Source organism: Diceros bicornis, chromosome 32 (assembly GCF_020826845.1).
Source record: "Diceros bicornis minor isolate mBicDic1 chromosome 32, mDicBic1.mat.cur, whole genome shotgun sequence".
Lineage (NCBI taxonomy): Eukaryota > Metazoa > Chordata > Mammalia > Perissodactyla > Rhinocerotidae > Diceros > Diceros bicornis.
In genome coordinates this window covers 11,682,123-11,708,947 of record NC_080771.1, presented here as the reverse complement: position 1 = coordinate 11,708,947, position 26,825 = coordinate 11,682,123, and the positions used below count along the sequence as shown (strand labels likewise).

Here is a 26,825-nt window from a genome sequence, read left to right as displayed (position 1 = left end):
TTGGCCATTTGTATGTCATCTTTGGAGAAATATCTGTGTAGTCTTTTGCCCATTTTTTAATTGGGTTATTTGTTTTTTTTTGTTGTTGAGTTTTAGGAGTTCTTTATATATTCTGAATATTAACCCAATATCAAATAAATGATTTGCAAATATTTTCTCCCATCCTGTACTTTGCCTTTTTACTCTGTTGATTCTTTCCTTTCATGCACAGAAGTTTTTACATTTGATATACTCCCATTTGTCTATTTTTGCTTTCGTTGCCTGTGCTTTTGGTGTCATATCCAAGAAATCATTACCAAATCCAAAGTCACGAAGCTTTTCCCTTATGTTTTTTTCTAGGAGGTTTACAGTTTTAGGTCTTACATTTAGATTTGTAATCCATTTTGAGTTAATCTTTGTATATGGTGTTGGGTAAGGGACCAACTTCATTCTTCTGTAGTAACAGTTTTTTGGGGGGCAGGGGGAAGAAGATTAGCCCTGAGCTAACATCTGTTGCCAATCCTCCTTTTTTTGCCGAGGAAGATTGGCCCTGGGCTAACATCCGTGCCCATCTTCCTCTACTTTATATGGGATGCCGCCATAGCATGGCTTGACAAGTGGTGCATCGGTTGGTGCCTGGGATCCAAACCCATGAACCCCGGGCCCCCACAGCAGAGCACACGAACTTAACCGCTATGCCACCCGGCCAGCCCCTGTAGTAACACTTTTATATTGAGGAATTTCTATTACCTCTTTGTGCCTATTTTCTCTTCTTTTTTAAAAAAAAGTAGGGTAAGAACTTTTCTATTCATCAAAAGATACTACAAAGATAATTAAGAGACAAGCCACAAACTGGGAGTTCTTTTTGTTTTTTTTTTTTTGTTTTTTTGGTGAGGAAGAGTGGCCCTGAGCTAAGATCTGTACCCGTCTTCCTCTGTTTTATATGTGGTATGCTGCGACAGCATGGCTCCAAGAGTGGTGTAGGTCCATGCCCAGGATCCGAACCCACGAACCCGGGCTGCTGAAGTGGAGCACCCCGAACTTAACCACTACACTACTGGGCCAGCCCCTGGGAGATTTTTTTGCAACACAGATAACTGACAAAAGATTAGTATCCCGAATACTCCTATAGATCAGTAAGAAAAAGACAAATGACCTAGTAGAAAAATGGGCAAGACACATAAACAGGCATTTAACAGAACAGGAAGCATGAATGGCCAATGAACATATAAAAAAATAATCTCATTAGTGCTCAGGAAAATGCAAATCAGCATTTCCATGAGGTATCATTTTATACCCATTAAACGGGCAACAATTAAGAAATCTAATAACGAGGACTCTTATACATAGCTGATGGGAGAGTAAATTGGTACATGTCGGCACTGTCTCGTGCAGTTGAGCGCTCACAGACCCTGCAAGCCAGTAATTTCACTCTTGGGTGAAATTCACACCAGAGAAACTCTTCAATAAATGGTTCAGATGTGTGTAAGAACGTGCACAGTAACAGTGTCTGTAATAGAAAAAAAGACTAGAAGCAAACCAAACGTCCAGTGATAAGAGAATACTGATAGAAATTGTGGCATGTGCCCACAATAGACTATCACTCAGCAGTAAAAATGAACTACAATAATGTGGTTAAAGGTTAAAACACAAAATTGAGTGAAAGAAGCGTGGTGCAGCAGACTGCGTGCAGCAGGGTATTATTTTTACAAAGTTCAAAACCAAATCAAAATAATGTATTCACTAGATATATAAAACAAGGGGATAATAAATATAAAATCCAGGATAGTGGTTACTCTGGGGGTGGGGGCAGCAGGGGAACTATGGAGAAGGAACACAGAAGCACTGATTATGTTCTAGAACTTAAACGAGTGGAAGTTCATGGGCATTCATGTTATTATAACACTTCATAATCTTAAGATATGTCACATATATTCTTTTACATGTATTAAATGTAACATGATAAAAAGTTTTTTTGAGGCCGGCCCTGTGGTGTAGCGGTTAAGTTCAAGCACTCCACTTCGGTGGCCCAGGGTTTGCAGGTTCGGATCCTGGGCGTGGACCTACACACCACTCATCAGGCCATGCCGTGGCAGCATCCCATACAAAGTAGAGGAAGATGGGCACGGATGTTAGCCTAGGGCCAATCTTCCTCAACAAAAAAGAGGAGGATTGGCAACAGATGTTAGCTCAGGGCTAATCTTCCTCAAAAAAAAACAACGTTTTTTTAACAGACTGTACTAGTTAATCCTTTTGGGCCCCTTCAGCTCTAAGCTGTTAGGTAGCAGCTACCAGTTTATGGAAACTTGTAAGAAACTCTCCATTACTCATCGTCTGCTTATTTGGGGAAGAATTTGGAAGGAGCAGACATGCCACTGCCTTTGAGGCCTGCAAAAGAAATTCTGGGCACATAACCCAGAGTAGAGGCTGGAGGTCGGTGGGAGGAGGCACAAGGAAACATCTAGTGGACAGGAGGAGAGAACTCGGATGGGTGACCTGTGGCTGACCCAGCTCCCAGGACTGGGAAAACTGTGTGGCCTGCCCCTGCCTGCACTATGGCCCAAGTCAGGCAGAGAATGACTGGTCAGGCAGACATTGACCATCCATTAGATTCCTAGAGGGGTTCAGAAGTGGTATCACTAAACAAAGGAGTCTCAAAGAGAAGACTATCAAGAAGTCACTTGCTTTGACTTCCCAGAGTTAATGACCATCTCGGGGGCCCGAAGACATAACCTCTTTCCTGAGAGATTTATTCTGCAATGTGGGTCCCTGAAAGACCTTGCCACATCACGTGGATGACATCGAGGGAGGCGGATATGCCTGACTGTAATTAAACAAGGGAACACATTCATCTCCGTTTAACTCAGCAAACACTGTTCTCAGGACAGATCCATATACAGTAACCTGAGACATTTTTTTCCTATAGTTTCTTTGTTTTATTTGCAGTGACAGAAAAGCATTATAAAATCACAATGGTCTACGGAAATAGTCTTTCAAAATGGAATGAGGTTTTCAATTTTTATTGATTTCTTTTAAAAATGCCTTAAAAATTGGAGACCTTGATTTTCACTGCTGGCCATACATGAACATGATATATCATGTTATATGGGAGCTTCCCCTAAAAATCTTGGAAATGATCTAGAAATTCAGCCAGTAGAACCCTCTGAAACATTGATCAAGGTCTGAGCTGGCTCAAAACCTGGGAAAATACTTCCTGGACTGCCCAATTACTTGAAAAGAAGCACATTACTTAATCTTTATCTGGAATCTCAGATAAACAAGTGAACATGAAATGCTAAATTAGAAAATGACACTGTCTTTTGAAAAAGTTTTTTAAATGTTTTGCTCCTGAACCTAAGAGATAGCCAGGTGCCAAGCCCTCTTGTTCCCATTAAGAGAAGGCCACATTCTGGGAACAACTCTTATCACCTCTCCATCTGATGACTCTGGCAATGCTGGCTTTTAATACTGGTTTCTGTCTTCAGTCTTTCTTCAAGCATCAAAATGCATTCTCACCGCATTTTTCCTTCAATAAATCACACCATTCTTCTCTCCCTTGTCTCATTTGTTGACTTGAATCTACACCTTAGCTATTCATTTGCTTTTCTGCATCCAAAGAAAAGACACTGTCCTCAGGGAAGAATTTCAGTTGCCCAAAGGGAGCCGTGCAAATCATGTAGGAATCAAAGAAACTTCTCTCTCAAGGGTGATACAGGAGCAGAAAATGTCTTCAAGATTTAAAACTCTGGGCTTTTTCTTTTTTGAATTGGCCATAGGTGAGAGATGTTTGCAAGGATTAGCTGGTTCTGTGCGCTCCCCTTACGGATTCTGAAACACCAGCAGTTCCCAGGCACTATTTTCAGAGCTGTGCTGACACTTAATAATGTCGGTGGGTAAAGCTGTGCTCATTTAAAAGTCATTTAGACACAAAGAAAATTAGCTAGTATGTGCCAAAAGGGCAAGGGGAAAAATCAAGTTACTGTGATTACAGATGCTGCAAGTTTTAAGGAAAATCAGAGGCCTTTTTACATCAGATGCCAGTGCTGGGGAAAAAGTTTAATTTTCAGGTGAAAAGCAAATACTCTCCCTCCTTGATGAGCTACCAGCAGCTTGCTTGTGGGCAAGGCCGGAGAGGCCCGTAGTTGGCCCCAGTTACCCACCTCAATGCAATGAAGTCATTCCAGTAAGCTTAACTTCTGAAAGTAATGTAGGAAAGAATCTGATGCTCTGTTTTGCTTTCAAAAATGATTGCCCCCTAAATGCAATGTAGGATTGGATTGGATTCTGGAAAAGCACAGTAGTGGGAAATCTGGTGAAATCTGAATAAAGCCTGTGGCTTGGTAAATAGTGTCTGATAAAGGTACCATGATGATGGAAGGTGTCAGGGAAAGCCGGGTGATGGCTACATGGGAACTCTCTGTACTATCCTTACAATTGTTCTAGAAGTCTAAAATTATTTCCAAATAAGAAGTTTAATGAAATGATACCCCTTTAGTTGACTTGACTCTGATCTCTGAGAAGCAGACACAGAAGGAAGACCTCTGGTTTCTGGGGGCAGCCTCATCTGTGTCTTCCTTTAGACCACAACGCAGGTGCACCCAGGAAGGAGAGCACACTTGTGTCCTAGAGGGACGTTGCTTGGCAAGTGAGCTGTGTCTGGTTGCACCGTGTCTCCTTTGACTAGCTAGGCAGAAATGCAGAAGCCTGGAAAAATCAACAAAATGAGTTCAGGCCTGTCACCTGTGTGACTCATTTGCTCTCAGTAACAAGGTAACTATACATTTTCTCAGGCTGGCCCTTGATTCACTAAACATTTTATTCATTCATTATGGATGGAGATTTATTCCTCATTCAAAATGGTAATATCAAGAGTTAGTGACAGAATTCCAAATTTGACATGTTTTTTTTAGGTTCAGGGCATTTAATTGTCGTTTAAAAATTGTTTCTATGTGGAACCAGCCCAGATGGCCTAGTGGTTAAAGTTCAGGGCTCTCCACTTCAGCGGCCTGGGTTCGGTTCCTGGGCACAGAACCACACCACTTGTCTTGTCAGTAGCCATGCTGTGGCGGCGGCTCACATAGAAGAACTAGAAGGACTTACAACTAAAATATACAACTATGTACCAGGAGTTTGGTGGTGGTGGTGGTGGGGGTTAAAAAAAAAGATTGTTTCTATGTGTATTCAATACTAAAATTTTCAGTTTACCTATACTAGATAGGGATTGTTGAAATTAAGGTTCTTGGAGTAATTCTCATCTATTCAACAAGTTGCTTCAAGTATAGATTTTTCTCTTGAACACAAAGATATCTACTTTCAGAAACACACATACAGCCTCTGCAGTTATCCTCTTTTGCTAATGTTTGTGGAAAATAATATATTTTCACTTAAAAACAATTGTCCCAAGCATAAAGATGAAAAGCTTTCCTGGGATTTCTTGAAGGTTGGAGGAACAGGAGAACAGACAGACTCAGAGCAAGACTGACTTCCATATGACTTGAGTGAGCCACTCAATACTTCTGCATTCCAGTTTTACTTCAGACACAGTATTCCAGAAACTTCTTACATCCAGTGGTGCTGAGAGATTAATGAGAACCTCTGTAAGATGCTCAGAAATCTCTTAGGCAGAAGGTGAAATTTTTATTTAAAATAAGAAACAAATTACTTCTTCTATAGAAGCAGTAAGAAAATTTCACACCAAACCACTGGGGTAAAGATGGACTTTTTAACAACTGGTGTTGTTATGATGCAGTAGCCTTTTTCTGACATGGGAGGCTTTTGAGCAGAGAATTAACAAGACCTGATTTATTTTTGAACAAGACTACTCTGGCTGCTATGGTGAGTCTGCAGAGGGGGTGGAGGGTGAATGCAGGGGGGCAGCTGAGAGATAACCACAACCAGCCAGGACAAGAGTGGAGGTGGGATAGAGGTGGCCAGATTCTGCAAATGATTTAAAGGTAGACACCAAAGATATGGAGAGTAAGAGAAGGAGGGCCAAAGAGGACACCAGGTTTTTGTCCTGAGCAATAGGTAAGGGTGGAGTTGTGAAAAACTGAAAAGACTGTAGGAGGAGCAGACTGTGAGGGGGAGATTAGCTCAATTTTAGGCATGTAAGGGTAAAGGCCGAAGTGGAAATGTCAAGCAGGTGGTTGGATACAAGCCTGGCGTTGGAGCTAGAGGTCTGAGCTAGAGATGGAGTTTGAGAGTCATCAGTATATAGGTGGTATTTAATGCTTAAGACTGGTCGAGATCCCCCAGGGAGTGAGAATGCCTAGAAGAGATCCAAGGACTGAGCCTGGAGCCGTCCAAAGTTCAGAGGTTGGGGAGAGCAGGGGGAACCAGCCCAGGAGAACACACCTTGCCCCACTCCTTCGGCAGCCCAGAGAGTCCCAGGGAACAACCTGAATACAGTGAGGTCTTTTGTATATGATTAAGGCCAGAGTTACCTGGTAACAGAGCCTTTAAGGGGAAAGACACACATTTCCCTCCCTGATTTTAAGAGGAATTTGGTATTTGGGTCAATTTGTTGACTCATTTTAAAAAATTCACCTTTTTGAAGGGACCAAATAGTAATCCAAAAGACTGATTTGGGGGAGGGCTGCGGGGGAGAGGGGTAGTAACTGACAGGTTTGAAGGCAAATTTGTAATTGGAATGGGTTTCAAAAGCTACTTGTAATACAATCTGTTCAAAATTTAAAACAGGGAATAAATTTTGCATGCGCCTACTTTCATATCCTGGGCATGTGGCCCCCGAGCAAATTTTTTTTTCTTAATAAGAGAAAAAAATGGCAGCAGCCTTAGAATTGACTTTAAATACAAAGCTATCTGTGAAAACAATGACTCCAAAAATTAAATAATATGCTTTTCTCACTCTGATTATGAATTGCCTCCAGGGGCCCGGGCCATATGTAAATGCTGGGGTAGCAATGGAAGTCTTGCCTTTCTGGGACACCGCACATTCCCACAGAGAATGTACCCCATCTTTATGAGTATTGTGCAAACAAAAGAGCAGTTGCTAAAACATGGATTTGGGCATTATTGTCAAATTTGGTCAAAGACAAAATTCTCTGATAGCTCTGCCTGATCATCTGTAGTACTCGAGTTACAGAAATAGTACTTGTACAGAATGTATTCATGTGCAAAGTGGACCATTTATTTAGCACCAAAATCAAATTATAAAAACATCAATTCCATCTTAGGCATTTTAAAAGCGTTTCTGACATTCTGAGTTTGCATCAAGACATCTGCACAATCTGGATACCCAAATCCCTCTATAATTTCCAACAACAAAGGCAATTTTCCCTAGTTGTGGGAAGGTAGAAGGAGAGCAGAGGGTGTGGAGCCCTTCACACAGTCCAGTGGGGGGGGGGGGGGGAGGTTTCCTCCTCAGCCTGAGGCTTCCGCCTTATCTCCAGGGGAAGAGATTTGTGCTTGCCTCAACAGATTCTCAGTACTCGGTCAGGCATCCTCTACGTAATAATGTTGCAAAATTTACTGAAGAGAAAGACAACATAATCAAGGTCTCTTGCCCACTTATATTTGTCATGTTAAGCTTCTCAAACAGGGCTCTTCATAACCAGCAACCCGAAGCCCTGATTTCCAGATGCAGTAGGGGCTGGTTCACACCCTTTAATAGCTCCTTTGCAATTCCAAACGACTCCCTGACAGCTCTTCTAGGGAGGGAATGGAATAACCGTGCAGGTGCGCTGAGGATCTCGGAGACAATAACAAGCTGAGTTGAACCACCTCCCGTCTAGGTTAACTGTAGAGTTACATGAATTCCAGTTCACAAAGCCCAGGATTACAGACGAGGAAAGCAACGTCTTCCCTTTAGTAAAAGCCACATTCATCTGCCTTTCCCTGTTCCTTCCTCATTCTTGGGTTGTTTCTGGAAACTGGGGTAACTCCCCACAGGCAGGTGGCAGGAGATCTTTACAAACCAGACCAGCATCCTGGCAGTGCTGGCTGTCCTTTGTGCAGCCACAAGGAAGATGAGGCAGTTAAGCTCGAGAGAACATTCTGTGAACACGCTCAGATGGCCCAATTTGTCCCTTTGGAGCTAGTGGACAGTTTGGCTGTCCAAACTCCCAGGCACAAGGCATTCCAGTCCCACTCTATTGTGATATATGGATTAATGATCCTTATCTAGGAGGAACTCTGATTTATCCTCTGCTATGGCTTCTTGGGTTAAGTAGGCCTGGGCTGTGGTTCAGTAGGGCAGGAGAGTCCTAGAAGACTTACAGGGCCAGGGACATCTTCCAGCACGTTCTTTCCCACCAGATGGTACGACGCCTGAGGCTGCTGCAGGAAAGAAGCCTTGAGATGGGACATGATTCTGGCCCTTTATGAGGTCAACCAGGCTCTCATCAAGGACACACAGGGACAGGTCTAGAAGGAGCAATTCTGTGTTCTTCTGGCCTTCAGTCTTCCATGTTGGTAAATTTTCTCTTCTTGTAGTTCTGAATGAGGTTGGAAGCTGTGATCTGAGAAGCCTGCCCCTTCTCCCAGCACTGAAAGTCATTCAGTCCTTTCTGCCCTGTTTGAAACAAGCCCCTCTCCATCTCGTCTAGCCTGGCCACCAGTGCCGAAGTGTCTTCATTGTAAGCATTCTGGGAGGAGTCCATGATGCGGCGAAAACGTCCAATAAATGTCTGAAGAAGAAGGGAGTGAGAGAAATCAGATCGATTCTTATTCCTGAACATTTAAATGGCACGAAAACAAAGAATTTGGTCTCAGGACTCAGGCAGAAGGAGATCTGAGTCTCCTCTACCACTCGAATAAGTTATTTCACACTGCCAAGCCTCGATTTCCTTGTCCGTGAAATGGACTGCTGTGAAAATCTGAGGAAGTAATATGTGTAGATCACCTAGCAAATGGCTGGCAACGGTAAGCTCCTTGAAAAGCATTACCCATTATTGTTGCTAGTAACAAAGGCCGTAATAATGTACCGAGGTCACATGCAGACAGGTTTCAACCAGAAGACTCCTGACTGAATTGAATGCAGTCTCTATTTTTTTCAGTCTGAGAGAAGGATGAAGGCACATAGGATCCAGGGCTATTTTAGCACAGGGCTCTGAGCCCGAGCCACAAGCCCCTGCTTCAGTCCTTTAGCTGTCTCATGGCAACATCACCTTATACATAAAGCAACCCCAGTCTACAGCACTTCAAAACAGTAATGAAAAAAGGAAACATATTACTCAATAAAAAAGGGCAGTATTCCAATTCAAGAACATGTCCTGGCAATATTATAAGACAAATGGATTATCCTCGTTTCCAGCTTTCTGCTCAAAAAGAGTTTCATAAGCTCAAACCGCCTGCAGTCTATGTACTGACTTCTTTTCCTGAATGGACACAATGAAGTTTTCCTTTACTGTCTACATTAAAAACAGCAGGAGCACATGTTAGGCCAAAGAACCCCGGAGCCTGATGGAGGGTGACTGCAAGGTCCAGGGAGCAAACGGGTCTTGAGCCAACAGTTCTTAAAAAGCTAAAAATGAGGACGTAAAACAAGAGGTAGAAAGGATCTTTTCTTCTAATATTAACAGAATAAAAAATAATTACGAAAAGTTAAAATAAAGGTAAACTGTAAAGGATGGTAAAAATGTATAACATTGTTTTGTCCATGGAAAATAATAGCAAGAGTCTCCATTTATTAAATGGCACTACATAATCTCATGACAACTCTATAATTTTGGCACTATTATTATCTCCATTTTACAGGTGAAGAACTGACGCCTAGCAAGGTCAAACAGCTTGAGCAAGTCACACAGGGTCTACATGGCAGAGCCAGGTCTCAACCCCGGAGCAAGGGAAGGGAACAAATAACACACTTATTTCCAACAGGAACCCTCAGACCAGTCCTGGGGCGGAGCTGGGCCTGTGTGTTTAAGTACCCGTCACTCGTAATCAACCATCCCCCCTTTCTTATTTTCAAACCTTCCTGCTGGTCCCAACTCTTGGCAAAAAAATATGAAGAGCAGCAGACAAGTCATATTTAAGTACATACATAATTGGAAAATACAGTCTAACGGTAGACTGATTTCGAATAATCATAAACTAATTGTATAAATTACACACTTCCCTGGGTAAGAATGACTCTGGTGGCTGCCATAGCTGGAACCTTAGACACGTGCAGTGCCACAGGTTTTCACATCAGTTACTTGCCTGCAGGAGAGACTGGGAAATGTCTGCATTCTCCGGGCTGTCAAAATGTAGGAGTTGGGAGCCAAAGCCGTAGAAATGTGGCCCCATTTTGTGGAGGTCCACCACATTGGCGTCTGCACTGAACACGGTCCGCCAACCCTCCTGGTAGATCTTGGGAAGTTCCACAGAAAGGATCCGCCGCTTGTTGTCAAAGAGTCCTCTTGCCAGCCACAAGGGGAGTTCAAGCTTGGAGCCCTGCATCAGACAAGAATGTAGACTTTAAACACAAATAACGTAGTAAACATGTGTACCAAAAAGGAAATACACATCGCCTGAGCAATACTGCCTGTTCTCTTTGGGAGACTGACTGTCAAATGCAGAAGATCTGGTTGCGACTTGAAGAAATGAATAGTGTGGGCCGAAGGTTTATGTCATGATGGAGTGAAGAGAGAAAACGGATTTGTACAACAAAAACATAGCAGGGAACAAAAATGTAGTATAAAGGGAAAGTTTTCTAGGTAATATAAATAAAAATTGTCCAAATTGCAGATACTTCAGAGGTATAATAAAGATTTCTACTTTCTTTGACTATTCAATATCTATTCCACGTATACACTTACTGAGTGCCTACTACATGCTAAGCACCACCCTGGGTGCTGGGTGGATACAAAGCAATGTAGGATCAGCCTGTGCCCAGGCTGCAGCCCCTCCCCATCCCCCTTCACAGCTTCAAAGATGACAGAAAAGAGAAATGTCTCTCTGTATTTTCAGAATTGGAAAATAAGATGACATGGTCATGACAGACCAGAAATTCAGAGAAGTACACAAAAAAATAAAAGGTCAACATAACTGGGTTGAAGGAGAGAACAAAAGCATAAAACTCTCACAGGAGAGAACTGCTACAAAGGGTGGGAATGGCTTTGGGGTGTGTGTGTGCAGAGCTTTTGGGAAAAGTCACAGGACTGGGGAGATGAAAGTTGAGTTCAAAGCTGCCAAAACATCCAGGACATGAGGGACCAAGATCTGAGAAAGAAGAGAGAAGTCAGTCCAATATTTAGCACCAAATATCAATAGTAATTAGGCACCGACTCTAAAATAAAAAAAAAAATCAAATGGAAATTCCAGAATTGAAAAATACAATAATCAAACTTAAGAACTCAATAGATTAAGTCAAATTTAACAGGTTTACCAGATTTGACATAGATGAAGAGAGGTTCATGAATTGGAAAAAAGTTCAGTAGAAAATACCCAGACTAAAGCATGGAGAGAAACTCAGAAAAGAGCCTAAGAGACATATGGCATATGGTTAAAAAGAAAAGAAAGGTCTAACACGGATGTAATTTAAATCCCAGAAGGGGAGGAGGGATAGACTGAGGAAAAAGAAATATCTGAAGAGATAATGACCATGAATTTTCCAAAATTAAAAAGAGATATCAAATCATCTATGCAAGGAACATTACGAACACTAAGTAGGATAAATATTAATAAAACCACCACTAGGCACATCTTATTCAAATTGCTGATAAACAAAGACATAGAGAAAAGCAGGTATTGGTGGGGGAGAGGAACACACTGCCTTTAAGGAAGAAACAATAAGAGTTAAAGCCAACTTCTCAACAGAAACGATGGAAACCAGGAGACCATGGAAATGGAATGACATTCTTTAAAAAGTGCTGAAAGAAAATAATTGCTAAGCTAATACTCTATACCCAGTGAAAATATTCTTTAAAAGCAAAGATGAAATAAAGGCATTTCCAGACAGAAAACATACAGAAAAGAGTTAACATAGCATATCTTTGGAAAGGCCTGCTTGCAAGGTAGACCCTTGGTTGGTGTCTGGGAACTTGGATTTCAGAGGGTTCTCGCCACTCTCAGAACTGATCAGAGTGCCTCACTGTTTCTACACCGTTTATACAAACAATGTGGTTTATGCGGAACACCAGCTTTCCTTCTGGGAGTCTGGAATTTTGGTATGTGCTAGGTAGAGAGGGCCTATGTAACCAGCCCCCAATAAAACCTTGGGCACTGAGTCTCTAATGAGCTTCCTGGTAGACAACATTTCACACCTGTTGTCACAATTCAATATTGGAGAAATTAAGTGCATCCTGTGTGACTCCGCTGGGAGAGGACTCTTGGACGCTTGTGTCTGGTTTCCTCCAAACTTCGTCTCACGCACTCTTTCCCTTTGCTGATTGTGCTCTGTATCCTTTCATTGTAATAAATCTTAACTAGAAATATGACTAAATGCCAAGTCCTGGGAGTCCTCTTAGTGAATCCTCAAACCTGGGGTTGGTCTTGGGGACCCCTTACAGGGACGGAAACGGAGAATTTATCACCAGAAGACCCAGAGTAAAGAAATCTTGAGGGGAGAATGAAAATGATCCCAGAAAGAAATATGGAAATGCAGGAAGAAAAAAAAGAGTAATGGAAAGAGTAAATAAGTGAGTAAATATAACATTAACAATAATGTAATAATAAATAATAATAATAACAATAATGTTTCAGAGGGTTTACAGTGGGTCAAATTAGAATACATAACAACAATGACACAAAAGAAAGGAGGGAGAAAATGGAGTTAGTGTTCTAAGATTCTACTCTCTGTGAAGTGGAGAAAGTAACTCATATAACATTAATATAACAATCAAAAATGATTGTGTAATATTTAAGGTAGCCACTAAAATAACAGAAAAATAAATAACTAAATAAGCTAATGAAAAGGTAAATGGACAACAAAAATTCGATTAATCCAAAGGAAGTCAAGAAAGCAAACAGAACCTAAAGCAGATGGTATACAAAGAAAATTTAGGAAGGCAAAAACAAATATAAATATATCAATAATTACATTAAATGTAAACGGATTAAAATATAACAATTAAAAAATTGTCAAACTGAATAAAAATAAAACCCAACCATATGCTGCTTAAAAGAGACATACCTTAAATATAAAGATATAGAAAGGTTGAAAATAGAAGGATGGAAAAATGTTATGTAAACAGTAATCAAAAGAAAGAAGCATTACTAGAGATAAAGAGGGACATTTGACAATAATAAAAGAGTCATTATATCCACCAGAAAAATATAAATATCTGTCTAAATTGACCGAAGTAAAAGGAGAAACAGACATCTATAAGCATGGTGGGAGACTGTAACATATCTCTTTAGATAAATGAGAGGTAGCAAACAAAAAAATCAGTAAGAATACAGAAGATCTCAACAAAACAAATAACAAACTTGACCTAATTTACAGATACAGATTATTTACTGCACACCATGACTTCACAATCCACATCGTTTCAGGTGCATAATAAATGGTTAAATTGATCTTATGCTGGGGCTTAAAGCAAGTGTTAACTTGGGAAGACTGAAATCATTCAGACTATGTTCTTTGGCCACAGTGGAATTAAGCTAGAAATCAAAAACAAAAAAAGATAAATAGCAAAATCCCAAAATGGTTGGACTTAAGCACTAATCTTCTAAATAATCCATAAGTCAAGAAGAAATCACAATGGAAATTAGAAAATATTTTAAACCCATTGATAATGAAAACTTGTGAAATGCAATTAAAGCTTAGAGGAAATGTACAGGTAAAAATGCATAAAGGAAGGTTGAAAAATCAATGACCTAGGTACCCATCTCAAAATGTAAGAGGAGAAAGAACAACAGAAAATTAAGTCCCAAGAAAGTAGAAGGAAAGAACTAATTAAGAACTTAAGTGACCTAGAAAACAAAGGCACAAAAGAGAAAATTGACAGAGCCACAAGTTGGTTCTTTTAAAAGATTAATAAGATCGATAAATTCCTAGCAGGACTAATTAAAAAAAGAGAGCATAATTTCTTAATATCAAGAATAAAAATCAGGGGCTGGCCCTGTGGCTTGGCAGTTGAGTGCACGTACTCCGATACTGGTGGCCCGGGGTTCGGATCCCGGGGGTGCACCAATGCACTGCTTCTCTGGCCATGCTGAGGCCATGTCCCACATACAGCAACTAGAAGGATGTGCAACTATGACATACAACTATCTACTGGGGCTTTGGGGAAAAAAAAGGAGGAGGATTGACAATAGATGTTAGCTCAGAGCCGGTCTTCCTCAGCAAAAAGAGGAGGATTTGCATGGATGCTAGCTCAGGGCTGATCTTCCTCACAAAAAAAAAAAAAAGAATAAAAATCAGGACACTGCTATAATCCCACAGATGTTAAAAAGATAGTAAAAGCATATTTTGAACATTATACCACTACATTTGAAAATTTAGATGAAATAGTCAAATTCCTAGGGGAAGAAAACCAATCTACCATGTGTAACACAAGAAGAAACAGAAAATCTGAAAAGTCCTATATCTATGAATGAAATTAAATATGTCACTAAAAACCTTCCTACACAAATCTCCCATGCAGAAGAATTCCAAATAATTCAGGTAGATGCTCTGCCCTCAAAGACCTGGAGTATAACTCTGCGCTCCTTAAGTGTGGCTGTGTATGATGACTTTCTTCCAAAGAGTACAGTGTGGAAGGGTGGAAAAAAGAGTAACCTTATAAAGAAGAATCCTGACAAACACTACCTCAGCCAGGAGATCAAGGTTCATGTCAAAGCAATAAGTTGTGTTGATACTATGTACCCTGGATATGCCGTGATGAAAAAGACACTTTCCCTCTGTGGTCTTCCTCCCCCAAACTCACAGCTGCAGTCTAATCACGAGAAAAACATCAGACAGACCCCCATTGAGGAACATGCTACAAAACACCGGAGCAGCACTCCACAATACCGTCACAGTCATTAAAAACAAGGAAAATCTGAGAAACTGTCACAGGCAAGAGAAGCCTAGGGAGACATGACAGCTAAATGCAATATGGTATTTTCGATGGGATCCTGGAACAGAAAAAGGATATTAGAAAAAAAGGAAAGAAATTAATTTAAAGTATGGGCAACAGGTCTCTGTTTACCAGTGTGTAAGAGAACTAAATCCTTATCCACTATAACAGAAAGTTAATAAATAATGTCTAAATTTGTAAAGAATCAAGAAAAGTTTAAGACTATTATTTAGAGATAATGGAGGTGAATCTTGAAGAAACTACTAAAAAGGCAGACAGCCCCTGTGGAGCTGGAAAGGGACGTGGCGGAAAGCAAGACAGGCCTGCTATTTTTTGTTATAAATCTTTTTGGTACAATTTGACGTTTAAAACTCTGTATATGTATTACTTTGATAAAAATTAACTTACACCAAACAAAAACATCCTTCCAAATAAAATTCAGGCTAAATAGGAAATACAAAATAACCGTTACAAGCCATGTTCCTGCGACAAACTTGTATTTGAAGCCATACCGTCCTACGTTCGAATCCCGGGTCACCACTTATAGTGGGACATGTCAAGTTACACAAACTTTCTGGGCTTCAGTGTCCTTGAATGTCACAACACCTAACTATCCGGTTGTTGAAGGATAAAAGGGGTAATCGATGGAAAAGTTTGCTCCCCCCACCCCATCCGTGCTGGCACTAAACCCTCAGTAAATGGTTGCTGATACCGTTTCATTAGGCAGGAGTGAATCTAGCAATCTGCAGTTCCCAGGCTCATCACATGCTCTTACAGAACAAAAGCTGTTGTTCTGTTTGATGGTAAACGTGATCAGAACCCTGAGGATCCAGGATAAATTTAGCTTCCGTACAGGTGGCGAAGGCTGGGCGGGGAGACCACTTCCGCGCGGGTAGAACTCATCAGCGCACACGGCCCCGCCTCCCCGAAAACGACCAATCGCAGAGGACAGCGCGCCCGGTGACGCCGGTGACGCGGCGCTCCAGGGCCGCGGGGCCCACCGGGAGTTGTAGTCTTTCCGGCGGGAATCCGCGCCAAAAGGCTCACCTGAGGGATCGCGTTGTCAGTCTCGGCCCCTCCGCTCCGCTCCAGGAAGAAAGTGCCGAGGCGAGGTATGGGGGTCTCGGTGCGCACCGGGAGCTTCTCGTGGGACATCAGGATGTCGTCCAAGGAAAGGAAGTTCTCCTCAGGCCCCAGCGCACCCGACTCCACTCGGAAGTAAGCCTCGGACATAGCGGCGGCTTGAGCTTCTCCGCATCCACTCTTGTAATCGGGGGAACCTCAGGAGTCAGGGAAATAAAAGGAGGCGGCGGCGGAGGCTGGTCAGGATTGTGAGGGTTGTTGGGGTCGCTGCGGCCGCGCGGCTGGATTGAAACGCTTTTCCCGCGCCGGGGGACGGGCCAGACGGGAGCAGTCGATCCAGGCGGGTCTGCCCAGGCAGAAGCAATCGATAAAGTCTGCGGACTGGGTCAGGCGCAACCTGGGGCGGGGGAGCAGTAGGTGTGTCCGCGGGAAGTGTTCCTCCCGCAGAGTGTAACCCAGTGTGGGAACCTTAAAAGGAAGCTAGGAATGCTCATTGAAGCTGCAGGATGCATTTGCACTAGATTGTGTTTATGTGGTCCTTTAAATGTTCGTGTGAAATTAAAAACTTTGCAACACGTTTGGGGGCTTAAGAAAAGGCATCTTGGTGCCCTCCATCCCAGGCCTGATCAAATCAGACCTATTTACTACAGTTTTGTCACTGTGCATCTCTGTTAATCTTGGTACTTGAAGGAAACATAAAAACAAAAGAAACAAACCAAAAACTACTCCAGCACTAGCCCCAGATTGTTATTATGAACTGTTTGTAGGATTTCGGAGGAGGTATGGGGTGGAATCGGACAAAGGGTGGAGCGTTAGACTACACAGGGCTTGCAAAAGTCCTGAGTCTAATTCGGGAACTCCCAGTTCACTTTACCATCAACTGGCAATCTCCTTTTGTGGCTCTTAATTTAAATCCTTAGAAGAGGAAATCTGATTGGTCCAGTTCATCTTTTGAGGCAGGCCACAATGGTCGTAGGTTGCCAGCCACTCTATAGATTGGGTGCCTGTGTCAGATGCCATCAGTGGTCTGGCAGGGAGGGGGAGAAAGAAGTGATCCTGGTTACATGGTACCAGACTTGGGGGTGCTACTCAGTCAGGGCTACGGGTGGTGGCAGAGTGTTGAGAGATGCACTACAGAACTTTTTTTTCATATAAAAGGGCATTATCGGTGGCTGCTAGAGCTGTGAGCAAAGGGTTCATGGGAAGGGAGATGTATATTAGTCATGTTTTTTATTTGCTGTGTTTTATGATACTTTGACATCTTGGGGCCTAGGAGCCCCAGGGAGGAACTATCCCTCCCAGGAGAGCTAATTGCTAGAGGTAATAAACAACTTGCCTGCGAACATGCTTTCCATATACAAACCAACCAATCCAAAGCCCATATTCCCAACCACTTCCTTTATGTAACTCTCACACACCAAGCCAATGGTTCTGCCCTGAATCACTCCAGGGCCAAGTATTGGACAATTAGAGACCACTCTTATAGCCCAGAACCCACCAGCATTATTTAAACTATCCAATCCTAAGCTTGGTCAAACTTGTTTACTCTGCCTTGCCCCTTCCTTCCCACAGAAACCACAGTAAAGGCTCTGGGACATGTTCTCCTCTCACTCCTGCTGACCCTGGTACTTCCCCATGTGGCCCTGCATGCCATGATGTCCCTCCGTCTCTTGGGGACTGTGAGCAATAAAACTTCTTCCAATGGCACTGACCACTGTGTGTCATCACTCAGCCACCTATATAAATTAAATCGTGGGTATAATCAAAACAAGAGGCAGTGGGGGAGTCGGGGCCAAATTATGGAAAGCCTTGGGTGCTAGTCTAAGGAGTTTAGCCTATTCCATAGGAAATGGGAGAAAAAGTTTAAGGTTTTTGAACAACTAATAACAAATCTGAGTGTTAAGAAGAGAATTCTGGCAGTGGGGTGGAGAAGAGAGAGATGAGATCCAGGGAAACCAGTTAGGAAGCTGTGCAGTGGGCAGTACCTGGCAACTAACTAGATATAGGAAGTGAGGAATAGAGATGATTTAAGTTTTTAACCTGGTTGACCAGGAGGATGGAGATGTCACTAGCAGATGTACCAAGCACAGGAATATGGGCACTTTGAAGCAAAAGATGAGTTTGGTTTGGCGCTCATGGATTCCAAGAGCCACTAGAAAGGCCAATCTGCCACCCAGTGGAGACACCAACTTTGAACCTTTACTTAGGCATCTGTAGTTACACGAGAGTCTTCTCCTTTATCTTTTTTTTTCCGAGGAAGATTGTCCCTGAGCTAACATCTGTTGCCAATCTTCCTCTTTTTGCTTGAGGATGATTGTCCTTGAGCTAACATCCATGCCCATCTTCCTCTACTTTGTATGTGGGACGCCGCCACAGCATGGCTTGATGAGCAGTGTGTAGGTCTGCGCCTGGGATCCAAACCCGTGAACCCCGGGCCCCTGAAGCGGAGTGCATGAACTTAACTGCTACACCACCGGGCCAGCCCCTCCTTTATCATATTGTAAATGTTCAGTTTGCTATACTATCCAATACAAAAGTAAGCATAATTCATAGCCAAAATTTATAATTTCTCTGATGAAATGAATGTAGGGTAGTGGATATAGTTTGCAATAGAAATATAAGTTAATTTGTCTAATTGAAGGCAATGCAGTTTATCTACTGACAAGCATAGTAAGCTGTTTTTTATGTTGAAACAATTAAGATGAATGCTTAATGATTTATCAGTGCCAAAGAAAGGCATTATTTTTTAACAGAGATCAGAATATTGGCTCTCAGCTCAAATGCCACAGTTATTTTAATACTAAAGTAACAGGCCAGTGTTTAAGATAAAATCAGATTACCTTGTTTTTCTTATTTAATGTCTTGGCTTGCCATGAAGCTATTATTCACTGCTTGTATATTTTTACTCTATTTAATCTGTCCTCTCCTTGAACTAATAGATGAATAAGCCAGAAAAAGTCTAATTAAAGTTTGAGCTTATCAGGCTAAACAATTGCATTAGTTCATTTGACAAAAGTGGCACATAGTTTATCAAGTATAGATCTGTTTATAGCCTAATTTTTAAGAGCCAGAAATGCTGCTTTTCTCTGAAAAAGCATGTGTCCCTTAGTACCCAGCCAATCAATCTATGTACCAGAATTTCACTATATTTATGATATTCAGAGTACATTCAATATATTTACAACGTACAGAATTTCAGTATTCTGAAAAGTGTCTGCTGGCTCCCTGAAAAATAGAGTAATTTTCCCACCGTAATCATTTCAAGATTGCAGAATCATAGAACTGTGCAGCACAGACACAGACTTCAGATAAGCAAAACCACAAGCAGCTTTAAATCTGTTCTTTTGAAGACCAGTGCTTTCTAAATTTCTTCATCGAGTGGGGCGGCTGTGACGCAAGTGACAGAAATCCAAATCCGAGGGGAGGAGGAGGACCTACGGGGGAGAAAGAAAGAATAAAAAGAAATGTATTGGACCCTATCCTTCCAGCTACTTGATTAGCCAAAAGTTTTAGAATTTTCCTTGATGCCTCTGCCCTTACACCCTGTAACTGGTCCATGAGCAAGTGTTGGCTCTGTCTTTATCATAGTTCCAGGATCTGGCCATCTCTCATCGCTGTGGTCCAGGCCACCATTGTCTCTTGCTTGGGTTTTTGTAGTAGCTTCCTGTCTAGTCTTGCTTCTGCCCATGACCTCTTCATTGTTCCTCGAACACCCAGGCGCACTCGTTCCTGAGGGCTTCTCACTGTCTGTCCCCACTAACTGTTCCCATCGCCTCTCTCTTGGATTTCTGCATGGCTCGTCCCTTTCAGGTCTTTACTCAAAAGTCACCTTGTCAATGAGGCCTTCCCTAGCCACCTTATCTAACATTTTAACCCTCTCCCCCTGACACATGATATCCCTCTCCCCTTTTTTCCCTCGGCACTGGCCACTCTAATGTGCTATGTATTTGACTTATTTGTCTTGTTTATTGTCTGTCACCCCTCCTAGAACATTAGTTCCAGGAGGGTGGGGATTCTTTTTGGTGTATTTTTCACTGCTGTATCCTTACTGCCTAGTGCTCGTTAGGCCTTCATAGACATTTGTTGAATGAATTGGTGGCTCTTTATTTATAGTAGTGAAATTATTTTCCTTTAAAACATTAAGTGAAAGCAATGAGTCAGTTTTGAGTACATAGTACAAGTGACGAGCAGATATTACAACAGTCACAAAAGGTAGCAGTTGAAACGTTGAAAACATTGAATTTAAGTGGTTAAAAATAGTTTTCCAAGGTACAGATTAGGTCACACATAATTTTCTAGATCCATGAGCTTAAGTCACTAACAATGCCGTGATGAAGGCTCATTGATTATGCTCCACTAATTTAGATTTGCCGAAGTTTTGGTAGAACTATACTGAATTTTACCTTTACACCAACTGTAAAAATGGAATGCTTAAGCAAAAAGAGTGAACAGGATTGAAAATGGCTTAGTCCCCTACCCATGAAATGTTTCCAGCAGCCATTTATACTCTGTTTCTGTGTTACTTCTGGAATCCAAAAGGCCTGGGTAGAATCCAACATCTACCACTTTAATTGGCTTTGCGACCTTGGGTGAGTTACCTCTTGGAAAGTTAGTTTCTGCATCTGTAAAATGGGGAGAATATGATAGCAGCTCAAGAGTTGTGGTGAGAGTGGAATGAACAAGTCAATATATTTGGGATACTTAGCTCAGGGCCTCGCCCACAGTAGGGCTCAATAGATGTCCTTCTTATCATCATTGTTCATGTGTGTTTGTTCACTGCTATATTCTCAGCACCTCAAACAAAACCTCGCACATAGCAAGCGCTCAATGAACATCTGTTACATAACTCTCATCATTCATTACCATCATCACTGGTCCAGGCTTGGCTACACTTGCCTTCCCCACAATTCGATTTCCTAACTGCACTTGAAGGTAATGAGTTATTATTCCTCAATTCAACTTTTTCCTGCGAAAATTCGGATAGAATTTATCTCCTATGATTCAAATTATTAAAGGTATTTTTTTTTTTTGTATTTTGAAATGACAGTACTGTGTTTGAAATCTTATTATATAAGGTTAATGGATTCAAATCACTGGAGTTCATTTTTACATAATTTAAATGTTCTTTTGGTTGAGCTATTTCTTGAGCACTGCTCCCAACGCCTTCAATGAGATCAAAATAAATTGATGGGCATGATGCGACCTTCTGTGTGGGCAGTGCCGATTTTAGATTCTTCCCACGGTCTTCGGCAGTATGAACAGAAATTGTAAAGCCATCTTATATATTCAGAAAGATTTTGTGTGTGTGTGTGTCACCCTCAGAACTTGGCAAAGGAGCAGCTATCGCATCATTATAATGGATAATGTATAATCCAACTTTTCTTTTTTTGTGTTCCCAGATCCATAAAAAGACCCTTTCCTCTCATTCTATATTTTCATCTTTTTCTGGTACTTTATAATATAATTAAATCCATCATCTGATAGCCAGAGTTTCTCTCAGTCCAAAGGGGGAGGAGTAACAAATAAATTCATGAGTTTGAGAGAATATGGGGGAAGAATAGCTGTCATTTACTCATCAAGATGTTCAGATGCCTATTAGATGCCCTGGGGCTGCAGACACGGACTCGAAGAAGATGACTTGTCTGGACTGTTCAGGAGGTTGGCGCCCAGTGGAGGAAAGAGTAACATGAGATACGATAAAGCCAAGTCCAAAATGTGATGGAAACTCAGAAGGAGTGGTGAATTCTGACCTGGATGGAAGAGGCGTTTGCAAAGGCTTTTCAGAGGACAAGGCATCAGAATGGGCCCTTTGAGTGTGAGGTGGACTTTTTCAGCAGGCCCGCGAAGGTGAGGAGAGATCATTCCAGACCCAAGGATCAACTTCAAGTAAAGATGTGGCACTGTGACAGTTCGGCATGAAACATTTCAAACTAGCCCCTCCTTTTGCCTTGCATATGCTGGCTAATGGCTCACCATCCACCTGATTACCTGTATCTTTATATGGCAAGTAACAGGAAAATCCAATTCAAACCGCTTAAGTGACAAGAGGATTTCTAGACTCCATAGCTGGAGAGTCCAGGACTTCATGGTCAGTTGACCCAGCAGCCCAAGGATGTCACTGGGGATCTATCTTTGCTTTGCTCTGCACACGGTCAGCACCAGTCTATGGTTCCTTCCCCTGGAGTCACAAGATGTTTGCCAATTAAGTCAAGTCTACGAGCTTCCTTGGTCTTGTCCAGTGCAGGAGAGCATTCAGGCCCAGCATTCCAATCTAGAGTTCTAACATTCACCCTCGTTGGCGGGTTTAGATCACATACTCACTCGTGAACCAAAAACTATAGCCAGAGCAATGGAATGTGCTAATTAGTGTAAGTTAGTCGAGACCTACCTTTAAAGCTGGGATAGGGGTCAGCTTCCCCAAAGTGCATGAGCTGCACAACAGGGAAGATTAGGGGTCAATTCTTGAGCAACAATCTAGATGCTTTTAGGAAGTGGGAAGCTGGGTAGAAAACAAATAAATGTCCACTACAATCACTACCCAATGCAGGAACCTGGGAAGACTTCAGTATTGCTTCCTTGCTCACCTCCCCATATCCAACCGGTCAATAAATTCTGCTGATTCTACCTTCTAATCATTCTTTTATCTGTCCAATTTTCTTTGTTCAAACCCTCATCATTTCTCTCCATACTCTTAAAATGCCTTCTGACTGGTTTTCTCTGCCTCTACTCTCTCCTTGCTCCGAATTTCCTTTGTGCTTTTCTCATAGTGATCCTCCCAAAAGATCTGATCCTGTTACTCCCCTGCTTACAACCCAAATGGCTCCCCATTGGTTACAGAATAAATTCGAAACTCCTTGGTAAGTCATATGTGTCTCCCAAGTTTTGCGTATTAGTTTTCTGGGGCCACCATAACAAAATGCCACAGACTGGGTGCCTTGAACAACAGAAATTTTCTCACAGTTCTGGAGGCTGAAAGGCTAGGATTAAGGTGTTGGCAAGGTTGGTTTCTCCTGAAGTCTCTCTCTTTGGCTTCCAGATGGCCACCTTCTTGCTGTGTCCTCACATGGCCGTCCCTCTGTGCATGCACATCCCTGGTGTTTCTCTCTCTTTGTGCAAGGACACCAGTTGTATTGGATTAGGGCCCACCCTTATGAACTCATTTAACCTCAATTACATTTTTAAAGGCCCTATTTCCAGATACAGTCACATTGGGGGTTAGGGTTTCAACATATGAATTTGGGGGGGAAACAATCCAGTCCATAATAATCTGGTTCCCATCTTCATCCTCTGACACTTACACATTGTTACCCTATAATAGTTTCCCAAGATCAAAGATTGGCTAAAGATGTCTGACAGAACACAACCACACACACCCACCTTTCTACTTCCTGCCTCAAATCTCCTGAAACTACCCATTCTATCTCTTTGTGGGTATTTCATATGTATACATGAAACTCATAAAAACGCAGGAAAACAACGAAGAGTGCCACCGAAGACCAGAAGTACACAGGAATTCCTGTCAGATAGAAAGCAGATGGGATCAGATTCATAGAAAAACTGGAGCAAAGAAAAACAGTTTAAACATAGAAAGGAAAAAACTACTGCTAAGGAAAGTTGAGCAGTTCAGGGATAGTCTAAGCTCAGTCAACAGATACCTGGAGCAGGAGGAGGTGCTGGGGCAAGAGATGCAAGTGATTCGTGAGAACCAGGTCAGGGCTTGCTTCCATAGGGCAGAGAAAAGTGAGAGCATGTCAGAAAGATCAGCATGGCCCCTGCACAAGAATGAAGTGAATTGTGAAGTGTTCCATATTTTTCATAGTATCACCCCACAGATTACATGCTAATCACAAAGAAGAAAACGTACTTTTGCAATGGAGAGACATGGTGGTCACTACCCTACAGAAGTGATCAAACCTAACACGCTAATGGTGGGACAAGCTGGTATTATGTGCCTGTAGATATCGTGCAGTATATGTGTGCTGAATCACCTATGAAGTGTTCTTCAAAATATGTAAATCCAATCAAGCCTCTAGACTTAACTTTACAGGAAATATGGGAGTGAGTGAGGGAGGTTTGAGAAAAAGTTAAATGACACCAGGAGGAAACAAGTGGACAAAATCAGTATGTGGAACGGCTGGCCCCATGGCCTAGTGGTTAAGTTTCACATGCTCTGCTTTGGCGGCCTGGGTTTGGATCCCGGGCACGGACCTAAACCAATTGTCAGCCAGTGCTGTGGCAGTGACCCACATACAAAATAGAGGAAGATTGGCACAGATGTTAGCTCAGGGCAGATCTTCCTCAAAATAAATAAATCAATAAATAAGAATGTGGAACATTCTACAAGGGCAGAGCTGGTAAAATATTGTCTCAGGGAATCCGGTGCATGACTCTAAGATATATGTTTATGACCCCAGAAAAACTTAAGATGGTGCTTCATAACCCGCTCAGGTATACTAAAACGTCTCTAAGAATCTTAAGGGCATGCCTCATAGCTCCTCTCAGCTAGAGAGTAGTGCTTCTAATGTTCTTAAGGATGTGGTCCAACAGCAGTTTCACAGGGAACACAAGATTAAGAAAGGTGTATCTCCAAGAGCCTGATCCTGATGTCATAATGGGATGAGACTTTGGAGGAGTCTTGGAAAAGGGTGTGTGTATTTTGCATGTGACAGAAAGGCAAATAATTTGTGGCCAGAGGGCGGACCATGGCAGTTTTTAAAACATAGCTCAAATTCTTTGAATCTGGTGGGCTTTGTGACTACTTCAAACAGTAGAGCATGATAGAAGTGAAGCTATGTGACTTCTGAAGCTAGGTCACAAAAGGTAATGCAGCTTCTCTCCTATTCACCAAAACGCTCGTTGTCGGATCCACGAGCAATTATATAAGAAAACTTGATACTGAGCAATGAGCTCACTCTGCTCACTGTGATCTGAGCCAATTAATCACAACGAATTAGGGATCGGAAAAGGAAACTTTAATTTGATTAGCTGGCATAATTGGGAAGACAGCAGACTAATGTCTCAAAAAAACCATCTTCAAGAATTACAGAATCTTGAGGTAGTTATATAGGGAAAGTGGGCTGTAAGGAGGGGGCTTAGAAATGTCAGCCTTCAGGCATGATGGACTCCAGGGTCTTTCATTATTCTTTTCTTCTGTCAGCGATGATGAATATCTTGTAGGTGTGTTTCCCGCCTGTGGTCAGCCTGTTCTTGGAGAGAAACTCAGGGAACAAAGTTTTAATTTATCATGCTATAGGGGAGTACATATGTAAGCAGAGGCCATAAATCAGGAGTGCATGTGAATTTTTTTGGAGTACGTGCAGAGCAGTGAGTAGTCACACAGAGGAGGGGCTGGGGCCATTTAGCGTAACAATATGGGCTCACTTCTGTTCACTTACAAACTGGCTACTCTGAGGACACCATGCTGGAGAAGCTGCATGGACATGCTCTCGTGTCCCAGGGATTGGGATTGGGACTGGGATTGCAGTCCCAGCTGCGCCCAGCCTTCCAGGTATTCCAACCAAAGTGCCAGACATGAGAGTGATGCCATCTTGAACCCTCCAGACCGGTCCATTTGCCAACTGAATACCACCAAATGACTTTTGTCAATGTCATGTGAAACAGAATGATCACTTGACTGAGCCCTGCCTGAATTTGTGATCTATAAAATCGTGAGACATAATAAAAGTTGTTTTAAGTTATTAATGTTTTGGAGTATTTTAAAATTTCTTTATATAGACAACCAGAACAGAATTTGGCTCTTCAAAAAGTCAATGTCATAGGGAGGGGAAAAGATGGTGGGTCCGTTTAAAGGACTATAGCAACCAAATGCAAAGAGTCAGCCTTGATTGACTTCTCGTTCAAAAAACTAGATTACAAATACTTTGGGGACAACTGGGGAGACTTGAACACAGACTAATTTCCTAACGTTTTTGGGAAACTATTGTTAATTTTGTTAGATATGATCATGGTATTGTGGTTATATAGAAAATGTATTTCTAGGAGATATGTGCTAGAGTAATTATGGATCATGATTGCAACTTACTATACAATGGATCAGCAAAACAATCATACACACACACACACACGCACACACACGAAGCAAATAGCAAAAAATTAACAATTCTTTGAATCTAGGTACTATGTATACAGGTGTTCATTATACAATTCTTTTAACTTTTCTATATGTGAAAATTTTGTAACAAAAAGCTGAGAAAAAAAAGATCAGAGAAAATTAGCTTATGAAAACATTCTCAACTTTATTAGTCATCAAGGAAATGCAAATTGAAACCAAAATGCAATACCACCCACCAGAATGGCTAAAATGAAAAGAACAGAAAAGTGTTGGCAAGACTGTGAAGCAAGTGGAACTCCCTCACAGACCACTGGTGGAAGAGGAACATGGTACAACCACTTTGGAAAACCATTGGCAGTATCTACTAAAGCCAACATATGTCTACCCCATGACTTAGCAATTCAAAAGAAATCTATACACCTGTTCACCAAAAGATATGTACATGCACTATTGATCATAGCCTCAAACTGAAAACTGCCCAAATATAGATCAACAGGAGAATTAATAGATAAATATATATTTAATCAAATGGAGTGTTATACATCAACAAGAATGAACAAACCACAACCACAAAGGGCAATGTGGATGAATCTCGCTAACATGCTAAGTGAAAGAAGGCAGACACAAAAAAGTATGTGTTGTACGATTCCATTGATATAACACTTTAATAAAGATAACAGAAATCTAAAATGATAGAAGTCAGGATAGCAATACCCTTGGAGGTGTAGTGACCAGAAGGGCACCCA

General features: G+C 41.8%; 1 protein-coding gene and 1 pseudogene across 1 annotated transcript; one reads left to right on the top strand and one right to left on the bottom strand.

Moving 5' to 3' along the window:
- Positions 1-8,206: 8,206 nt before the first annotated feature.
- On the bottom strand, positions 8,207-16,303 carry GINS3 (GINS complex subunit 3). Its single transcript, XM_058527929.1, has 3 exons — positions 15,972-16,303; positions 10,141-10,374; positions 8,207-8,627 (listed from the first exon to the last, which is right to left on the bottom strand). The coding sequence occupies exons 1-3, from the start codon at positions 16,155-16,157 to the stop codon at positions 8,397-8,399; spliced, it is 651 nt and encodes a 216-aa protein (XP_058383912.1). The 5' UTR covers positions 16,158-16,303; the 3' UTR covers positions 8,207-8,396.
- A 7,419-nt stretch (positions 16,304-23,722) lies between these two features.
- LOC131396409 (U6 spliceosomal RNA) lies at positions 23,723-23,821 on the top strand (annotated as a pseudogene).
- The last annotated feature ends 3,004 nt before the right edge of the window (positions 23,822-26,825 follow it).

Excerpts from the sequence above, each read along its gene's own strand:
- GINS3 (XM_058527929.1), bottom strand. The coding sequence starts at position 16,157 with ATGTCCGAGGCTTACTTCCGAGTGGAGTCGGGTGCGCTGGGGCCTGAG. Across the intron at positions 10,375-15,971 it reads CTGACAACGCGATCCCTCAG|GGCTCCAAGCTTGAACTCCC; the intron begins GTGAGCCTTTTG and ends TGTCTGATGCAG. Across the intron at positions 8,628-10,140 it reads TTTCCCAGTCTCTCCTGCAG|ACATTTATTGGACGTTTTCG; the intron begins GCAAGTAACTGA and ends CTTCTTCTTCAG.